The sequence below is a fragment of the Jaculus jaculus genome, chromosome 14 (assembly GCF_020740685.1).
Source record: "Jaculus jaculus isolate mJacJac1 chromosome 14, mJacJac1.mat.Y.cur, whole genome shotgun sequence".
NCBI classification, from domain to species: Eukaryota; Metazoa; Chordata; class Mammalia; order Rodentia; family Dipodidae; genus Jaculus; species Jaculus jaculus.
This window is the reverse complement of record NC_059115.1, coordinates 763,972-783,194: the sequence shown is the minus strand read 5'-3', so window position 1 is coordinate 783,194 and position 19,223 is coordinate 763,972. Positions and strand designations below refer to the sequence as shown.

Sequence of the window (19,223 nt, the reverse complement as noted above, 5' to 3'; positions counted from 1 at the left end):
CTCACCTTACCCTCACCTGGCTGGTGAGTGTCGGCCCCTTGGGCCTCACCTTGGTGCATCCCCAGCCTTCCTAGTCCAGCTCACCCAGGTATTGGTGAAGTGGACAGCTGACTCCTAGGAGCAAAACTCACCACTGGCTACTGGCCACCCTCGGTGCTAATCCCCTGCACTTCCTGCAGCCCTAACTTAATGACCAAGCCAACAGTAGTTAGCACTGCCAGACAGCTATGCCCTCAGCTCCCACCAACCCTGGCTGCTCCCCGTACGGCTGTGCCCACTACTTTTATTCTCTGTTTGGTTTTTTAATAATTTTTAAAATTTTTTTTTTTTTGAGGCAGAGTATCACAACTGGACTTGCTATATAACCAGGCTGGCCTTGGACTCTTGGGAATCCTCCTGCCTCAGACTCCTGAGTGCTGGGATAAGTCAACACATATGGCTTCCACTCACCCATAAAGGCAGCTTCAGACTACTACTCTGCCAGGACCATGTTGTGACCTCCGTTCTTGTCTGTGATAGTGGCCTCTACTTTTTTCTTCCAGAAACAAGTCCCCCATGTGCAGCATTTTCTTAGGTAGCCCTCTCCCAGGTGTCCTCTGAGCCTTCAAATGTGTCGTGTTCAATAAAACGTGGGCCCCACAGATGTGCTGGCCTCCCCCGGCTCCCTCAGGGGAAGATCCTTGTCCTTTCTATGAATTCATCACTCCTCTCCTCCCCCATACCCAAATTCCATATGTGAGCCACCATACTGCACTCCAACTCTGCACCCTTGCCCTGGCCTCTTTCCAATCTCCTGGTTTCAAATCCCTCTTCCTGAACTAGTCACAGCCCCACCACTGCAATCAAACTCCAGACGTGTGCACCACCTTGTGCAATTGTGTGACCTTGAGTGCTTGTGCTACCTGGTGCATCTGGCCTATGTGGGTCCTGGAAAGTCAAACTTGGGTTCTAGGCTGAAGAGATGGTTTAATGGTTAAGCGTTTGCCTGTGAAGCCTAAGGACCCTGGTTCAAGGCTCAATTCCCTAGGACCCACGTTAGCCAGATGCACAAGGGGGCATATGCATCTGGAGTTCGTTTGCAGTGGCTGAAGGCCCTGGTGTGCCCATTCCCCCCCCCCACACACACACACGTCGCTCTCAAATAAATATATAAATAAAAATAAATTAAAAAAAAAAAAACTTGGGTCCTTCGGCTTTGCAGGCAAGTGCCTTAACCACTCAGTCATCTCTCCAGCCCTCAATTTTTTTAAATATTTTTAAATTTATTTTTAGAGATTGAGGGAGTGAAGGAGAGAGAGAGGGAGAGAGAGACAGAAAGAAGTGTCAGGGCCCCCAACAGCTGCAAAGAACTCCAGATGCATGCACTATTTTGTGCATCTGGCTTTACATGCGTACTGGGGAGTCAAACTTTAGTTGTCAGGCGTTGCAGGAAAGCACCTTAACTGCTAAGGCATCTCTCCAGCCCCCTAAATGTTATTTATTTATTTGCAAGGAAAGAGAGGGAGAATGGGCATGCTAGGGCCTCTGGCCACTACAAATTACAGATGAATGGGCCATCTTGTGTATATGGCTTTATGTGGGTACTGGAGAATATAACCCAGGTTATTAAGCTTTGCAGGCAAGTACCTTAACCATTAAGCCATCTCCTCAGCCTCTAAAAGCTTTATTTTTGTTTTTATCAGGTAGGGCTTCACTCTAGCTCAGACTGACCTGAAATTCACTAAGTAGTCTCAGGCTGGCCTCCAACTCAGAGATTCTCCTACCTCTGCCTCCTAAGTGCTGGGATTAAAGAAATTTGCCACCAAACTCGGCTCTCCTAAAAGCTTTTTGAAAGATCACTTGCTATCAAGACAACAACCAGCCAGGTGTGGTGGCATATGCCTTTAATTAATCCCAGCACTTGGGAGGCAGAGGTAGGAGGATCACTGTGAGTTCAAGGCCACCCTGAGATTACATAGTGAATTCCAGGTCAGCCTGGGGCTAGAGTGAGTAGAGTGAGACCTTACCTTGAAACACCCCCCCCAAAAAAAAAGACAACACAACCACAAAGATGAAAGCAAAACACTAACACCCGCAAGATACTGTTGCTAGCTGCAAGCTCTAATCCTGAGACTGGAACACCCAGGCTAGCAAACAGAAAGGTGCCAAGATACATTGATACCAAAAGGAAACTTTCTCCATGATCCAATCAAAGCTACAAAGGCTGGGCATGGTAGCCCATGACTTTAATCTCAGCACTCACAAGGCAGAGGGAGGAAGATCACTGTGAGTTTAAGGCTACCCTGAGACTACATAGTGAGTTCCAGGTTAGCCTAGGTTAAAATGAGACCCTACCTCCAAACAACAAAAAATAAGTCAATTAGTTAATTTAAAACAATCATAAGGAGAATATTTGCATGATACACAATGCCAACTAGTTCACATGGCTTTCTTTTTTTGTTAATTAAAAAAATTTATATGAGCCGGTCATGGTAGCACATGCCTTAAATCCCAGCACTCAGGAGGCAAAGGTAGGAGCCATGAGCTCAAGGCAACCCTGAGGCTACATAGTGAATTTCAGGTCAGCTTGACCCTACAGTGAGACCCTACCTCAAAAACAAAACAAAATTATTTACTTATTTATTTTGTGGGGAGGTTCGAGGTAGGGTCTTACTTTAGCTCAGGCTGACCTGGAATTCACTATGTAGTCTCGGTGGCCTCAAACTCACACCGATCCTCCTACCTCTGCTTCCTGAGTGCTGGGATTAAAGGTGTGCGCCACCACACCTGGCTTATTTGAGAGAAAGAGGCTGATTGAGAGAAAGCATAGGCACACCAGGGCTTTCAGCTGCTGTACACAAACTCCAGATGCATGCACCACCTTGTGCATCTTGCTTAAATGGGTCCTGGTGAAACAAACCTGGGTCCTTTGGTTTTGCAGGCAAGCATCTAAACCACTAAGCCATCTCTCCAGCCGACTTTCTTATTTATCTATTTATTTATTTATCTATTTATTTATTTATCAGACTGGCCTTGAACTCTATGTAGCCAAGGATGACCCTGAACTCCTCACCCTCTTGCCTCTACCTCCCCAGTGCTAGGATTACAGGTAGACAGTTGCACTCCCACAGCCCATGGGACTGGGGATGGAACGCAAGTCTGTAAGCATGCATTCTATCAGCTCAGCTACATCCCCAGCCAAGAGTTTCACTTTTTTGTTGTTTCGTTTTGTTGAAACAGGGTCTCACTCTAGCACAGGCTGACCTAGAACTCACTCAGCAACCCAGACTGGCCTCAAACTCCTGGCAATCCTCCTGCCTCAGCCTCATGAGTGCTGGCATTAAAGGCATGTACCCCCACACCTAGTTATGTTTCACTTTTTTTTTTTTTTTTTTTTTTGGGCTTTGAGGTAGGGTGTCACTCTAGCCCAGGTTAACCTGGAATTCACTATGTAGTCTCAGGCTGGCCTCAAACTCAGAGACCTTCCTACCTCTGCCTCCAGACTGCTGGGATTAACGGAGTGCGCCACCATGCCTGTTATGTCTCACAGCTTTTAACAAGCCACACTGTAACAGTCCCACAGCCTGATTTGAAGGAACCCTGTTGTACCTTGGTAGGTCCCACTCCTGGCTTCAGCCTCCCTGAGGCAAGAGCTACTGCCATGCTCCCTAAGGGCTCAACTCTCACACAGCTCTAAACATCCGCCCCCCCCCCCACCCCCCCCACCCCCCCCCCCCTCAGTAACCGTATATACATCTGTAAGCTTGGGCAATGGCAGCTCTGAAGGCAGGCTGGGACCCTATCCTGCCAGCACTCTAGGAGCATGTGTTGAATGCACCAACAAACTGGGCTGTAAATAGGAAGTCAGCTGACAGTGCCTTCCCACCTATCCACAGAATCCCTGGCCGTGGGGCCAGACAGCCGCCCCCCCCCACCACCTCCTGCCTTGCCGGCTGAAGGCAGCCAGACAGCAGGTGACTCATCAGTCAGATGTGGCGCTGGGGAAGGGAGACTTGCTCTTCTCTGCAAGGAAGGAACTGGTCTTACCACCAGGCTTCAATTGCCAAGCAGTGTCTCAAAGCTCTGAGTCACTGCTAAGGACCTAGCGCTGCAACCTGGGGCACAAGCCTGTCACCCTCCCACCCACCATGGCATCCCAATCCAGCTCCTCTCTGGAAGTTAAAGATGCCCCCAAAGGCACAAGGCCCGACAACCGAATGCCCACAGAGAGCAAGCAGGCTATGTAAGTAAGTGGGCCAGTCGACAGAAACCTGTGGCCCTCGGCCTGATGTATTCCAGGACAGGGGTCCTTGAAACCTTTCTTTTTTGTGAACAAGGCAAGCATGGTGACAAATGGCAACTGATATAGGCCTGGAGCAAAAACTCCCTTTGTGAAGGGGTCAACCAGGCCAGAAATACAGCTTAGCATAGGCCCTGGGAATCAGTCCCTGGCGGTGCAACAGTTACATGGGCAGATGCGGGGCAAGGACAGCAGGGCAGAGATTCTGTGAGTGCCCGCCCTGACTTCCATGTTGCCAGTCCCTTCCAATTTCCAACAAAAGCAGGATATCTCAAATGTGTGTGCAATGTCCCTTTTCAGCACTGCAAGCTAACTTAAAAAATATGTCTGCTGGGCAGAGTGGTGCACGACTTAATCCCAGCACTAGGGAGGCCAAAGCAGGAGCACCGCTGTGAGTTTGGAGGTCAACCTGAGGCTACAGAGTGAATCCCAGGTCAGCCTGGGCTTAAGCCAGATTCTACCTCAAACTACCCCCACCCCAAATCCTCCCTGAACATATATGCACACATTGTCTTATGCCATGTGGGGCTCTGTGTCATCCTGCCAGCAAGACCAGCACCAGCTATGGCCCCTTTGATCAGAACCATAAAAGAAAATAAACTTTTTCACCTAATATTTGGATTATTCCTAATATTTGGCTCCTGTGATCCCTTCGTTGCCTCTCCTTGAACACGGCTAACATGCTCCCAATTTTTTTTTTCCTTGTTTTGATTTTTCAAGGTAGGGTCTTGCACTAGCCCAGGCTGACCTGGAATCCACTAGGTAGTTTCAAGGTAGCCTTGAACTCATGGTGATCCTCCTAACTCTGCCTCCCAAGTGCTGGGATTGCTCCCAACTTTTCTGATGAGGACTCGACATGTAGCTTTGTAGTACAGCACTTACCTGACAAGCACAAAGCCCTAAGTTTGATCTCCAGCCCCAGAATCAAACAAACAAACCAGATATCCACACCACCTCCAACAAATCTTTACTCAAATGTCACTCCCAGATTCATCCTGAACATCCTAATCCAAGCATAGCCAAAACCCTCTACTCTTTTTATTTTATTTTAGAGAGAGAGAGAGAGAGGGAGGGAGGGAAGGAAAGAGAAGCACATAGAGACAGAGAGTATGGGCAGACCAGGGCTCCAGCCACTGCAATTGAATTCCAGATGCATACAGCACCATGTGCATCTGGCTTATGTGGGTACTGGGGAATCCATTCGTAGGTTTCGCAAGCATGCATCTTAGCCACTAAGACACCTCTTCAGCCCTCTCCTTTTTCCTGCTTGATTTTTCTCCAGAGTTAAAGAACTGACCGCAGGCTGAATATCCCTTACCCAAAGCTTAGAGTCTGTAGGCTGAGCATGGTGGCACAAAACTATGTCAGCCCTTGGGAGACAGGCAGGGGCTTGTCCTAAGTTGGCCTCAAGTCCCAGGCCAGTCAGGGCCTACATAGTAAGACAATGTTTCAGAAAAACAAAAATAATAGATTTCAGATTCAGTGGTATATAAGGGAGCTCAATGGGGGATGAAGAGATGGTTCAGGGGTTAAAGGTGTATGCTTGCAAACCCTGCCAGTCTGGGTTGGATTCCCCAGTACCCATGTAAAGACAGATGCACCAAGTGGCCTATGTGTCTGGAGTTTGTTTGTAGTGGCAAGAGGCCTGGGCAAACCCATTCCCTCTCTCTCATTCTTTCTTTCTCCCTCTGCTTGCAAATAAATTTTTTAAAAATATATTTTTCTGGGGTGTGGTGACCCATACATTTAATTCCAGCACTCAGGAGGCAGAAATAGGAGGACTGTGAGTTTCAGGCCAGCCTGGAACTACAGAATGAGTGCCAGGTCAGCCTGGCTTAGAGTGAGACCCTACCTTGTGGGGGAAAATGTGGTAACAGGAGGAGCTCAAGGGCAAAGCACTGTTCCTAACACACAGTACTCATTACAAATACATTTCTGGGATAAAAGGAGAACTAAGTCCTGGAGAGATAGCTCAGCCAATTAAGGTGCTTGCTTGCAAAGCCTAATAACCCAAGGTCGATTCCCAAGGACCCACTTCAAGCCAGATGCATAGTGGCACAGGCATCTGGAGTTTGTTTACAGCGGCTAGTTGCCCTGGTGTGTCCATTCTCTCCCTCTCCAACTCTTTGAAAGTAATTTTTTAAAAATTAAACAGAGCCGGGTGTGGTGGCGCACACCTTTAATCCCAGCACTCGGGAGGCAGAGGTAGGAGGATCGCCATGAGTTCGAGGCCACCCTGAGACTCCATAGTGAATTCCAGGCCAGCCTGGGCTAGAGTGAGACCCTACCTCGAAAAACCAAAAAAAAAAAAAAAAAATTAAACAGAAAAAGGACGGGCTGAAGAAATGGCTTAGTGGTTAAGGCACTTGCCTGCAAAGCCAAAGGACCTCGGTTTGATTCCCCCAGGACCCACGTAAGCCATATGCACAAAGTGACACATGCATCTGGATAGCGGTTAAGGCGTTGCCTGCAGAGCCAAAGTATCCTGGTTCGACTCTACAGACCCACATAAGACAGATGCACAAGGGAACACATGCATCTGGAGTTCGTTTGCAGTGGCTGGAGGCCCTGGTGCGCCAATTCTCTCTCCCTCAAATAAATAAAAATTAAAAAAAAAAAAGACAAGTAAAAGCTAGGGTTGTAGCTCAGTGGGAGAGTGCCTAGTATGCTTGAAACCCTAAAGTCCAATCTCCAGCGCTATTACTGAAACTGAAAAATTAGACACGACAAAAGAAAAAGAAAAATGGGGGGGGCTGTTTATGCACTCGCCAAGTCCTTTACAACACATCACCCATGATCTCACTGCAGCTGGCTGAACCCACACCTTCCGTGAGGCGTCCCTGGGCTTCTCACCGACTAGCCGACTCCTGCCACGGCACTTCCAAGGCCCAGCAGCAGTCCGCAGCTGTTCCAAGTCCCCGCGGCTTTCGTAGGGACCAAATCGGCCCCGTCGGTCCCTGCTCCCGACCCCGGCCACTAACCTCGGCCTCCTCGGCCTCACTGCTGTGCTCGCTGTCCTCCTCCTCCGAGAAGTTGCTGTCCTCGCTGTCCGACATCTTCGGCGCCTGCAGAGAAAGGCAGCGGCCTTCAGCGCATCAGGACTCCCGAGCCCAAGCCTCAGTTTCCCCGCCAGGTCCCTTGGAGGAAGGGGGGGGAAAATCTCTTGGCGCACTTCCGGCAGCCTCGATCAGGCGATCGCAGATCTCAGTTCTTCATCGGACACTAAACAGGACCCGGGTCTTGCAATGCCATCCTCTCCCCGCAGCCTTACCTATTACTTTCCACCTGCGCCTTCCACACTAGTTGCACGTCGGCCGCAACAACGCTTAGTTGGCCCGATTAGCCCTCTCGCGAGAATACGCCCCTTAGCCTCGCCAGATCACGAGATTTCCGGGGCGAGCCCAGTGCGGCTCACTTCCTGGCGGCCATCTTGAAAGTGGCAGAGTTGCTTGGAGCCGACATCTTTGGAGGGTCATAAGAAAGTTTGTAATTTTTTGTTTGTTTTTTCCCCTCTTTTCGTGACCCACCCTGTTCTAGCCTAAACCTCGTGCTTGAATGGAGTAAGCTGTTTATTCATTACATCCCTAGGAGATAAATACTCTCATTTTTTGCATTTTTGAAGTGCAGAAAAATAAACCCAAAAGCAGGGTTAGGGGCTGGAGAGATGGCTTGGTGGTTAAAGCGCTTGCCTGCAAAGCCCTGGTACCAAGGTTCGATTCCCCAGTACCCACCTAAAGCCAGATGCGCAAGGTGGCACACGCATCTGGAGTTCCTTTGCAGTGGCTAGAGTCGTTGACACACTGATTCTCTCTATATATCTGCTGTTTTCTCTCTCTCAAATAAATAAAACATATTTTGGGGGCAAGGATTGGATGTAGGACTTCTGTCTGGATCTAGCCCAAGCTAGAACTCACTATGTAGTCTCAGGGTGGTCTCCCAACTCCTGGCGATCTTCCTAGCTCTGCCTCCCTTGAGTGCTGGGATTAAAGATGTGAGACACTCCCGGCTGGTTTATACTTAGATCATGAACCATACCATTAAAAGACTCCTATTGATTAATGCTGGTCTCACTTTTGTTTAGAGAAGCTTGTTTTTACAGATGGTGGTAACCACTGGGAAGACCCCAGACTCATCCAAGGGACAAGGATTGTGTGAATGTGAATTGCTGTTCACAATGTATTTCATGACGTCCTACCTGGCAGCCAGGTGCTGGAATAATGGTCCAAGTTCAGTGCCAGGTCACCCAGCCTGACAGGAGCAAGGTCTTAGTGTCACAAACTCTACAGTGGTGCCCTGCCAAGGTTAAAACAGTACAGGTTCCACCCCTTAAGATCATGTTTGTCAGCCCTTCCTCCTCGCTCAGCTGTCACAGTCAGGGTCCTGGTCCTGCAAGGAATGTGCTTAGCACTGGAAGGGTGATGCCTCCTCTTCCTCACTCCATCCCACTCTCTGTTAAAGAGAGTGTTAAAGAGGGGAACTGTTTAAAAAGAGACTTCAAGCAGGGCATGGTGACACATGAATTTAATATTAGCACTTAGAAAACAGGTAGGATAATCGCTGTGAATTCAAGACCAGTATGGACTTGAGTAAGACCCTATCTCAAAACAGAGGGCTGGAAGTTGGCTCAGTGGTTTTAGGTGGTTGCTTGTGAGGGCTGATGGCCTAGGTTTGATTCCTCAGTACCCATATAAAGCCAGACAAACAACATGAAACATGTCTGAAGTTTGTTTGCAGGAACAGGAAGCCCTGGATCACCCATACTGTCTCTCTCTCAAATAAATTTTTAAAATTAAAAATATATATATAGGGGACTGAAGAGATGGCACAAAAGTTAAGGCTCTTGCCTGCAAAGCTTAATGACCAGGATTTGATTCCTCCAGTACTCACCTAAAGCCAGATGCACAAAATGGCACATACATCTGGAGTTTGTAGCAGCTAGAGGCCCTGTCTTGCCTATTCTCTCTATCCCTCTGTTTCTCTTTGCTTGCAGATAAATTTTTAAAATATAAAAACAGCTGGGCATGGTGATGCACGCCTTTAATCCCAGCACTCAGGAGGCAGAGGTAGTAGGATCATCCTGAGTTCGAGATCACACTGAGACTACATAGTGAATTCCTGGCCAGCCTGGACTAGAGTGAAATCCTAACTTGAAAAACAAACAAACAAACAAAAAGTAATAAAAAACATACACACACACAAATATAGGGGGCTGGAGAGATGGCTTAGCAGTTAAGGTGCTTGTCTGTGAAGCCTAAGAACTCAGGTTCAATTTCCAAGTACCTAAATAAGCCAGATGCACAAGGTGGCACATGCATTTGGAGTTGGTTTGCAGGGACTATAGATGACCTGGTGCACCCATGCTCTCTCCCTCTTTCACAAATTAATTAACTAATTAAAATTTTTAAGAATGTTTGAGAAGGGTGTGGTGCCTCACGCCTTTAATCCCAGCACTTGGGAGGCAGAGGTAGGAGGATGGCCATGAGTTTGAGACCAGCCTGAGATTACATAGTTAATTTCAGGTCAGCCTGGGCCAGAGTGAGATCCTATCTTGAAAAGCCAAATGTTTTAAAAAACCCACATATATCCCAGGCTGACCTGGAATTCACTCTATAGTCTCAGGCTGGCCTCAAACTCATGGCCTTCCTCCTACCTCTGCCTCCCAAGTGCTGGGACTAAAGGTGTGCACCACCACGCCTGGCTCCTATGTGTGTGTGTGTGTGTGTGTGTGTTTGGTTTTTCGAGGTAGGGTTTCATGCTAGTCCAGGCTGACCTGGAATTCACTATGTTGTCTCAGGGTGGCCTCCAACTCATGGTGATCCACCTACCTCTGCCTCCTGAGTGCTAGGATTAAAGGTGTGCACGCCCGGCATTGTTTATATTTTTTAAAGGAACCATAATCCCTATAAAGTAAAACTGGTTTTGGCTCAGGTTCCCAACAATATACTTAATTCTCCTGTTACATAAGATGGAGATAGCCTGCCTCTTGTAGAGAATACTGACACCTTATGTTCAACTTGGAGGAGAGATTATAGTATCTTTGTGCTGCTAGGATCTTTTCAAAAGCCATCTTGTAAAAATCTTAGGTAGCCTATTTTAATATGTAAATATATATTTGTGAAAGATAATTTTAAACAAACTTTTGGTTTTTCCCATTTTTTAAATTTTTTTTAATTTATTTGAGAGCAACAGACAGAGAAAGAAGCGGGGGGGGGGGAGGGCGCACACTGGGGCCTCCAGCCACTGCAAATGAACTCCAGACGCGTGTGCCCCCTTGGGCATCTGGCTGATGTGGGTCCTGGGGAATCGAGCCTTGAACCGGGGTCCTTAGGCTTCACAGGCAAGCTTAACCACTAAGCCATCTCTCCAGCCCTGTATTCCCATTTTTAAGAGTAAATTGAAATTTTTCCAGGATTAGGAAGTACCATTGTGCATAATAGCGTAATAAGAAAGTCAGATTTTGCTGTTAGTCTAGAGAATCTGTGATAGGAAGAAAAGATGGCTGGCTAAGAGAGATGGATTTAAAGGCCAAAAAAAAGTGTTTTGATGTAACATTTTTTAAAGAAAATGGCGATTTTGTTTTGGTAGCTCCATATCATATCTGCTGTTATGGTAGCTCAGTATTGTACAGGGATAACATAAACCTGGCTCCATAACCACCTAGAGGAGCCTGCAGCAGTCTTCCACGTGGTGACCACTTGTTCAGGGTGCATGCTTTAATATTTGCCTGTAGCTAGGCAGCAAGGAAGTCAGGGAAGGTTTGACCCTGCTGACCAAAACATTATAAATCTTTTTGGGAACTGGAAGTTTGTAAAACCTTCCAGAAAGAGTAATGCTGGTGAGAAAAATGTGAATAGATGGGTGTTTTATGTCCTCTACCCCTGTCATAAGCAACTCTTCAATGTGGCAGTCCTAGTTCACCAGCCTGTACCAGTTGTCAACATTTCACTCAACAGTAGCTTTACTTGGTGACAGTGGCCACAGCTAACTAAGTTACATGGCATGTTTGACTTTGGACAACAACAAAAATTGTTTTGGATTTTGTTTTGATTTCCTAAAAATCCATAGGATGTCAAAACTTCACATTTTATGTACCAGTATATGGCTATTAGTGTTTTACAGAAGCCATAGTTCTTGGTAACTGCACATACAGATATATATTTTTGTGACTTTTTTAAACTAAGTGCCATTCCAGTGTTACAGTCATTTTGGAGTTAGTGTAATCAATGTGAATATTATGTTTTTCAAGACTGTGATGGGCCTTGTGTTTGCTTTGTACACATAGGTATATCGTATATGTTCTGTATAGTTGCACTGTAGTGAATACTAGTTTGTTTAATATAAGGAAAGAATATGTATTAAATACATTTTTGATAGCTTGATAAAAGGTTTAAGGTTTTAAAAAATTGTTTAAATTGGCCTTTATTACATGGTCAGAAGGTTGTAGTTGGAAGGGATGGACAGGGAAAAACTATTTTTGATTATCTTTGAATAGAAACATGAGACTAACATTTGTCTTTGTTTTGTTATTTCCTTATTAATATATCTTACTGAGAAATAAAAAACTAAAAAAAAATTTAAAAGGGCTAGAGATATGGCTTCGTGGTTAAGGCACATGCCTGCAAAGCTTAAGGACCCAGGTTTGATTCTCCAGGTCCCACGTAAGCCAGATGCACATGGTGGCATAAGTGTCTGGAGTTCATTTGCAGTGGCTAGAGGCCCTAGCACGCCCATTATCTATCTCTATCTCTCTTTCTCTCCCCTCCCTGTGTCTCTAATAGATAAATAAATAAATATTTTAAAAAGAAAAAATATATCCTACTGAGCCAGCCGTGGTAGTGCATGCCTTTATTTTTTTTTAATTTATTTATTTTTTGATTTTTTTCAAGGTAGGGTCTCATTCTGGTCCAGGCTGACCTGGAACTCACTATGCAGTCTCTGGGTGGCCTTAAACTCACAGCAATCCACCTACCTCTGCCTCCCGAGTGCTGGGATTAAAGGCGTGCACCAACACACCCGGGGTGCATGCTTTTAGTCCCATCACTCGGGAGGCAGAGGTAGGAGTTCAAGGCCACCCTGAGACTACATAGTGAATTCCAGGTCAGCCTGAGCTAGAGTGAGACCATGCTTGGATAAACAAAAACAACAACAAACTTACTGATGCTTTATGAAAAAAAAAACATATATATATGAAAGAGTATCTTATAAAGGGAGAAAATGCATGAATGGATGGAAGAGTGAGTGGATTGAAGGATAAGTGGATATGTGGACAGTTTGGTAAGAAGGACAAAGGGGCCAGCAGAGCTCCAAATTTAGCCTTCTGAGAAAGGGAGTTAGGGTGTGGCTAGAAGGGGTTGGCAAAAGTATGCCCAATTTCAGATTCTGTCCAAAATGTAGTAAGTGGGCTGGAGACATGGCTTAGCAGTTAAGTGCTTGCCTATGAAGCCTAAGGATGCCGGTTTGAGGCTCGATTCCCCAGTACCCATGTAAGCCAAATGCGCATGGTGGCGCATACATCTGGAGTCTGTTTGCAGTGGCTAGAGGCCCTGGCTTAGCCATTCCCAAGCACCCCTGCCTCTTTCTCTTTCTGTCTGTCGCTCTCAAATTAAAACCAATAAAAGTAGTAAGTTCCCACAGTGAAGACCACCAACGCCACCGAGGAGGGCCCACAGTAGAGTGGGGTCCGGAGACAGAGGACATAAGACTGCAATCCAGGGCTGTAGAGATGGCTTAGTGGTTAAGGCACTCACCAGTGAAACCTGAGGACCCCGTTTCAATTCCCCAGTACCCACATGAACCAGATGCACAAAGTGGTGCCTGCGTCTGGAGTAAGTTTGCAGTGGCTACAGGTTATGGCCACCCATTCTCTCTCTCTATTTGCCTCTTTCTCTCTCTTAAATGAATAAATAAATGAATAAATAAAATATTCTAATAAAAAAGAATACAACCCAATGGGAATATGACCAATATGCAATATGTTCAAACTAAAGTTCATAAATAATCATCATCATCATCATCATCATCGGGCTGGAAAGATGGTTAAATGGTTAAAGGCATTTGCTTGCAGGGTCTGAGGGCCTGGGGTTCAAATCCCCAGAACCCAGGTAAAGCCAGATGCACGAAGTGGTACATGTGTCTGGAGTTTGTTCACAGTGGAAGGAGGCCCTGGTGTGCCCATTCTATCCCTCTGTGTTCGTTCTCATTCTCTCTCTCACCCTCCTCTCCAAGGAAGCAGCTGAAGCATCAAGTTTCCATGAAGTCCACCAGGACTGTGAGCTCAGGACCCCGAGCAGTTCAGAGTGAAGGCAACGCTGTGAGCAACCTGCCCTCTGGTGGACAGAGGCGGTGACACAGCCCGACTCTAATGGAGCAGAAGGGCTGGAAAGAGCGCGGTTTGTAGCTGAGAAAGGGAGGGCGGGGACTGACTGGCTGGTCTATCTTTTGGGAGCAAGCAGCAGAAGATTCTGGTGGCAAGTGTCTCTGCTCCTCAGAGGGAAGAGCCACATAACTGGAAGAACTGTTCAGTTATTCCTCCAGAGATGAGACTCCCACCCGGGGTGAGGGGGGTGGAAATCCAGGTTTGTATTCCACAAGTGCTGTGTCGCCCTGGGCCATTTCCTTTCCCTCTCTGATTCTCTATTCTTTTTTTCCCCCTTAGTTGCAAGCAGAGAGAGAAAAAGAGAGAGCAAGAGAGAGAGAGAGAGAGAGAGAGAGGGAGAGGTTGTGCCAGGGCCTCCAGCCACTGCAATTCCAGACATGTGCATCCCCTTGTGTGCATGTGCAAAGGCTTGTGTCACAGTGCGTCCGGTCTACATGGGACCTAGTGAAACATGAGTCCTTAGGCTTTGCAGTTAAGCACCTAAACCACTAAGTCATCTCTCCAGGCCCCGCTTAATTTTTTAATGATTTTATTTAAGTTTATTTGTGTATGTGTGTGTGAGAGAGAGATATCATGCCAGGCCTCTTACTGAGCACATTTGGCTTTTTGACTTCATGTGGGTGCTGAGGAATCAAACCTGGGCCGAGAGCTCACGATTCAGCTAGATGCTTGTCAATGCGCCCTAGGGCTCCTCTCGTTCTCTCTTCCCCAGGCCTGGATGACAGGTGCTTTACAAGACTGCCAGGTCCTCATGCTTGCACAGCAAGCGTTTTACCTGCTAAGCCATTGCCCCATCCCTGGGATTTATTTTAAAGTTTTTTGTTTTGTTTTGTTTTGTTTTGTTTTGTTTTGTTTTCTAGGTAGGGTCTCACTCTGGTCCAGGCTGACCTGGAATTCACTGTGTATTCTCAGGGTGGCCTCGAACTCACAGTGATTCTCCTACATCTGTCTCCCGAGTGCTGGGATTAAAGACTTGCGCCACCACGTGCTGGCATTTTTTAAAAAAATATTTTAGTGAACTCTCTTTGTCTGTCTGTCTGTCTCCCTCTTTCTCCATCAAATAAATAAATAAATAAAAATAAAATTTAAAAATATACATATAGGCTGAAGAGATGGTTTAGCAGTTAAGGCACTTGCCTGAAAAGCCAAAGGACCCAGGTTCAAATCCCCAGGACCCATGTTAGCCAGATGCACAAAGGTGCACATGCACCTGGAGTTCATTTGCAGTGGCTGGAGGCCCTAGTGCGCCCATTCTTTCTCTCTTTTTCCATCAAATAATAAATTCATTTAAAAAGAAACAAACCTTGGCTCAGGAGTCAGAGGCAGGAGGATCAGGAGTTGAAGGCCACCCCACATAGGGAGATTGAGGCTAGGCCTGGGACCCACTCTCAAGAAACTTAAACCAAATAAAAACAATACAAAGCTGGGCGTGGTGGCGCATGCCTTTAATCCCAGCACTTGAGAGGCAGAGGTAGGGGGATCACCATGAGTTCAAGACCACCCTGAGAATACATAGTGAATTCCAGGTCAGCGTGGGCTAGAGTGAGACCCTACCTCAAAACACAAAAACAAAAATACAAATAAACCTTTAAATTTTTTTGTTTATTTTTATTTATTTATTTGAGAGCAACAGACAGAGGAAGAGGCAGAGGTAGGAGGATCGCTGTGAGTTCGGAGCCAGCCTGGAGCTACAGAAAATTCCAGGTCAGGCTGGGTAGAGTGAGACCCTACCTTGACCACTCCCCAAAAGAAAAAGTCTTCATATTTGAGTTGTGGGTTTTGGGTTGCAGACATTTGATGTATCTGTTACCTCTTAATTTTCTTATTGCTTGGTCTCCCCTGGCTTCCTGTCATGTGTTTAGAATCAAACAAGTCACGTCAGTACATTCTTCTAGACAAATCTCCTAACTTAAAAGTCTTCAGTAGATGGGCTGGAGAGGTGGCTTAGTGGTTAAGCGCTTGCCTGTGAAGCCTAAAGAGCCCAGTTCGAGGCTCGATTCCCCAGGACCCACATTAACCAGATGCACAAGGGGGCGCATGTGGTCCAGGCTGACCTGTAATTAACTATGTAGTCTCAGGGTGACCTCGAACTCACGGTGATCCTCTTACCTCTGCCTCCCGAGTGCTAGGATTAAAGGCGTGTGCCACCACGCCGACTTACTTCATTCTTGATGAACAGAAACAGTTTTAAATTGTTTTCTCATTCCAAACTCTTCTATGATGAAGACAAGCATCAGTGTCAATATTTCTTTAGGCATATTCCTAAAAATGGAAGTGCAAGTATTGGGCCAAGCACACACACATTTTACATCTTAATCAAACCTGCCAAGTTGTCTTCCAAAAAGAATCTATCAATTTATGCCACTGCTGATAGTGGCTGAGGGTACCCATATCCCTGAACCTTTGCCAACACTTGATGTGACCCATTTTCTTGCATTTTCCAATCTGATAGATAGAAAAGAATATTGTGGCCAGCTGTGATGGCATATGCTTTTAATCCTAGCTCTCAGGAGGCAGAGGCAGGAGGATCACTGTGAGTTCCAGGTCACCTTGAGATTACATAGTAAATTCCAGGTCAGATTGGGCTAGAAACCCTACCCCCCACCAAAAAAAAAAAAAAAGAAGAGGGCTGGAGAGATGGCTTAGCAGTTAAGTGCTTGCCTGTGAAGCCTAAGGACCCCGGTTGGGGGCTCGATTCCCCAGGACCCACGTTAGCCAGATGCACAAGGGGGTGCACGTGTCTGGAGTTCCTTTGCAGTGGCTGGAAGCCCTGGTGGGCCCATTCTCTCTCTCTCTCTCTGCCTCCTTCTCGCTGTCGCTTTCAAAGAAATAAATGAAAATAAACAAAAAAGAAAGAAAAGAATATTGTGCATTAATGTGGATTTTTTCCTGCTAATTAATGATATCAAAATACTTAAAATATTTACTTATCTGTTTATTTATTTTGTATTTACTTAAGAGAGTGAGAAAGGAAGAGGCAGATAAAGAGAATGGACATGCCAAGGCCTCCAGCCACTGCAAATGAACTCCAGACACATTGTCTACATGGGCACTAGGGAATCAAACCTGGGTCCTTAGGCTTTGCAGGCAAATGCCTTAACCACTAAGCCATCTCTCCAGCCCTGGACATCTTTTTTTTTAATGTTTAATTAATTTATTTATTTGAGAGAAAGAAAGAGAGAATGGGCATGCCAGGGCCTCCAGCTATTGCAAATGAGCTCCAGATGCATGCACCCCCTTCTGCATCTGGTTGATGTGGGTACTGGGGATTCAAACCAGGTCCTTAGGCTTTGCAGGCAAATGCCTTAACCACTAAAACATTTCCCTAGCCCCTGGACATCTTTTGATATGCCCATTTCTCTGGTTTATTGTTCTTTTTGTTTGTTTTGCTTCTGTGTGTGGCCTGTTAACCTCTGTTGACTATTGCTATTTGGAGCAGTTCTTTTCTTCTGTTTCATTTTTCAAAACCTTTATTTATCTTTGTTTTTCACCTAAACTTTATTTATTTAATATATTTCTTTTTTATTAATTTATTTTTTATTAACAACTCCCATGATTGTAAACAATATCCCATGGTAATGAACCCCCCCCTCAGTTTCCCCTTTTAAACTCCACTCTCCATCATATCCCTTCCCCATCTCAATCAGTCTCTTTTATTTTGATGTCATGATCTTTTTCCTCTTATTATGATGGTCTTGTGTAGGTAGTGTTAGGCACTGTGAGGTCATGGATATGACCCATTCTCTCTCTCTAAAATAAATAAATAAATAAATAATATTTAAAAAAAAAAAAGAGTTAGTTTCCAGCAGCGCGTCTGTTGGGAGGCAGCTACTCTCGCCAACGCCTTTAAGAAGGTGTTGGTGGGGGGCGGGAGGGAAGAAGGCGGGCGCGGTGCTCACCGAGGTCCGCGTCGCCTCCACACCGGGTCACTGCGTCAAGCTCAAGCTCGGGCGGAGGCCGGTCTGGCTGCCCGCCCCGCGCGATCGCTTGCGGGGACGGAGGTATTTTGTGCATGGGGTTTGTAAGGAAGGAGATAACTGTCGCTACTCACATGATCTCTCTGACAGTCCAAACGGTGCAAGTATTTTCAAAGAGGGTACTGTATTTACCGAGACCGCTGCAGATATGAGCACAGCAAACCACTGAAACAGGAAGCAGCGACTGCTACAGATTCAAGTGCGAAAGCATCCCTGGCTGCTTCCTCAAGCCTTTCATGGGGGTTGGACCACTCATCAAAATGAATGCCAGCGAAGAAACCCAACCTTTCCAACTGTAGGCGCGGGTTCAGAGAACTGGGTGAATGCCATTGGGTTTGTTCCTGGGCAGCCCTACTGTGGCCGCACTGCCCCTTCCTGCACCAAAGCACCCCTGCAGGGCTCAGGGTCCAAGGGAGAGTCAGAGAAGGAGCAAACTGCAGCAGCTCTGCCCTATGCTGCAGTGGGAGTGCCGTTAAGTGGAGAACTGTGTGTAGCTCCAGGGAGACTCCTGTGACATATGTGTGCTTCGGGTCCTACTCCCCAGAGAGGCTGCCCAGCGGTCACAGAACATAAAATCTTGCATTGAGGCCCAAGAGAAGGACATGGAGCTCTCTTTCGCTGTGCGGCGCTACTTAGTAAGGACGCTGTGTGCGGGATCTGCATGGAGATGGTCCATGAGAAAGCCAAGCCCAGCGAGCGCCGCTCTGGGATCCTCTCCAACTGAAGCCAGACCTCCTGTCTCAAGGGTATTCGCAAGCGGAGGAGCGCTAAGCAATTTGAGAGCAAGATCATAAAGTCCTGCCCTGAATGCCGGATCACATCTAATTTTGTCATTCCAAGTGAGTACTGGGTGGAGGAGAAAGAAGAGAAGCAGAAACTCAGAAACACAAGGAGGCAATGAGCAACAAGGCGAGCAGGTATTTTGATGATGGACGTGGGAGCTGCCCATTTGGAGGGAACTGGTTTTTTTTTTTAATTTTTTTGTTTGTTTATTTATTTGAGAGTGACAGAGAGAGAGAATGGTCGCACCAGAGCTTCCAGTCTCTGTAAATGAACTCCAAATGCGTGCGCCCCCTTGTGCATCTGGCTAACGTGGGTCCTGGGGAATTGAGACTCGAACCGGGGTCCTTGGGCTTCACAGGCAAGCGCTTAACTGCTAAACCATCTCTCCAGCCCAAGCCATCTCTCCAGCCCGGGAACTGTTTTTATATAAGCATGGGTACCCTGATGGCCGTAGAGAGGAGCCACAGAGAGACGAAGAGCGGGTTGTCACCCCTGAGCTGGGCAGGATGTGGCTTATGCTTTTGGCTGCAGGTGAGGACGATGAGCTGACAGACTCTGAGGATGTGTGGTACTTCATTCACGATGTGCTGGAGGATTTTTATGTCTTGGGCCTGTAGCAGCTTTGCGGGGCGCCTGAACTGGTCTGTGAAGCCTCAGACAGTAGCTAGCTGTCCCCTGTACTGTGTGGCAGTGCGTGTGGCTCTCCTAGGCAGGCCTCCCAACTCCAGGTGCTGTCGTGATCACTTACCCAGGCCCTGCTCCTCCACCCCTCACATTTCCCCAAGCATATGTTCTGTTTCAAAAAAAG

At 46.7% G+C, this 19,223-nt stretch overlaps 1 protein-coding gene and 1 pseudogene across 2 annotated transcripts in view; one reads left to right on the top strand and one right to left on the bottom strand.

The window, feature by feature from the left end:
• Supt5h (SPT5 homolog, DSIF elongation factor subunit) overlaps positions 1–7,635 on the bottom strand; it is a 28,735-nt gene extending 21,100 nt beyond the window's left edge. For both annotated transcript variants that reach the window (XM_004670416.2, XM_004670417.3), the window contains exons 1-2: positions 7,551–7,635; positions 7,261–7,344 (exon numbers count right to left, since the gene is read on the bottom strand). In XM_004670416.2, the coding sequence (XP_004670473.1) occupies positions 7,261–7,335 (75 nt within the window). In that variant the 5' untranslated portion in view covers positions 7,336–7,344; positions 7,551–7,635. The remainder of the gene's footprint in view (positions 1–7,260; positions 7,345–7,550) is intronic.
• An 818-nt stretch (positions 7,636–8,453) lies between these two features.
• On the top strand, positions 8,454–19,032 carry LOC101596578 (annotated as a pseudogene).
• The last annotated feature ends 191 nt before the right edge of the window (positions 19,033–19,223 follow it).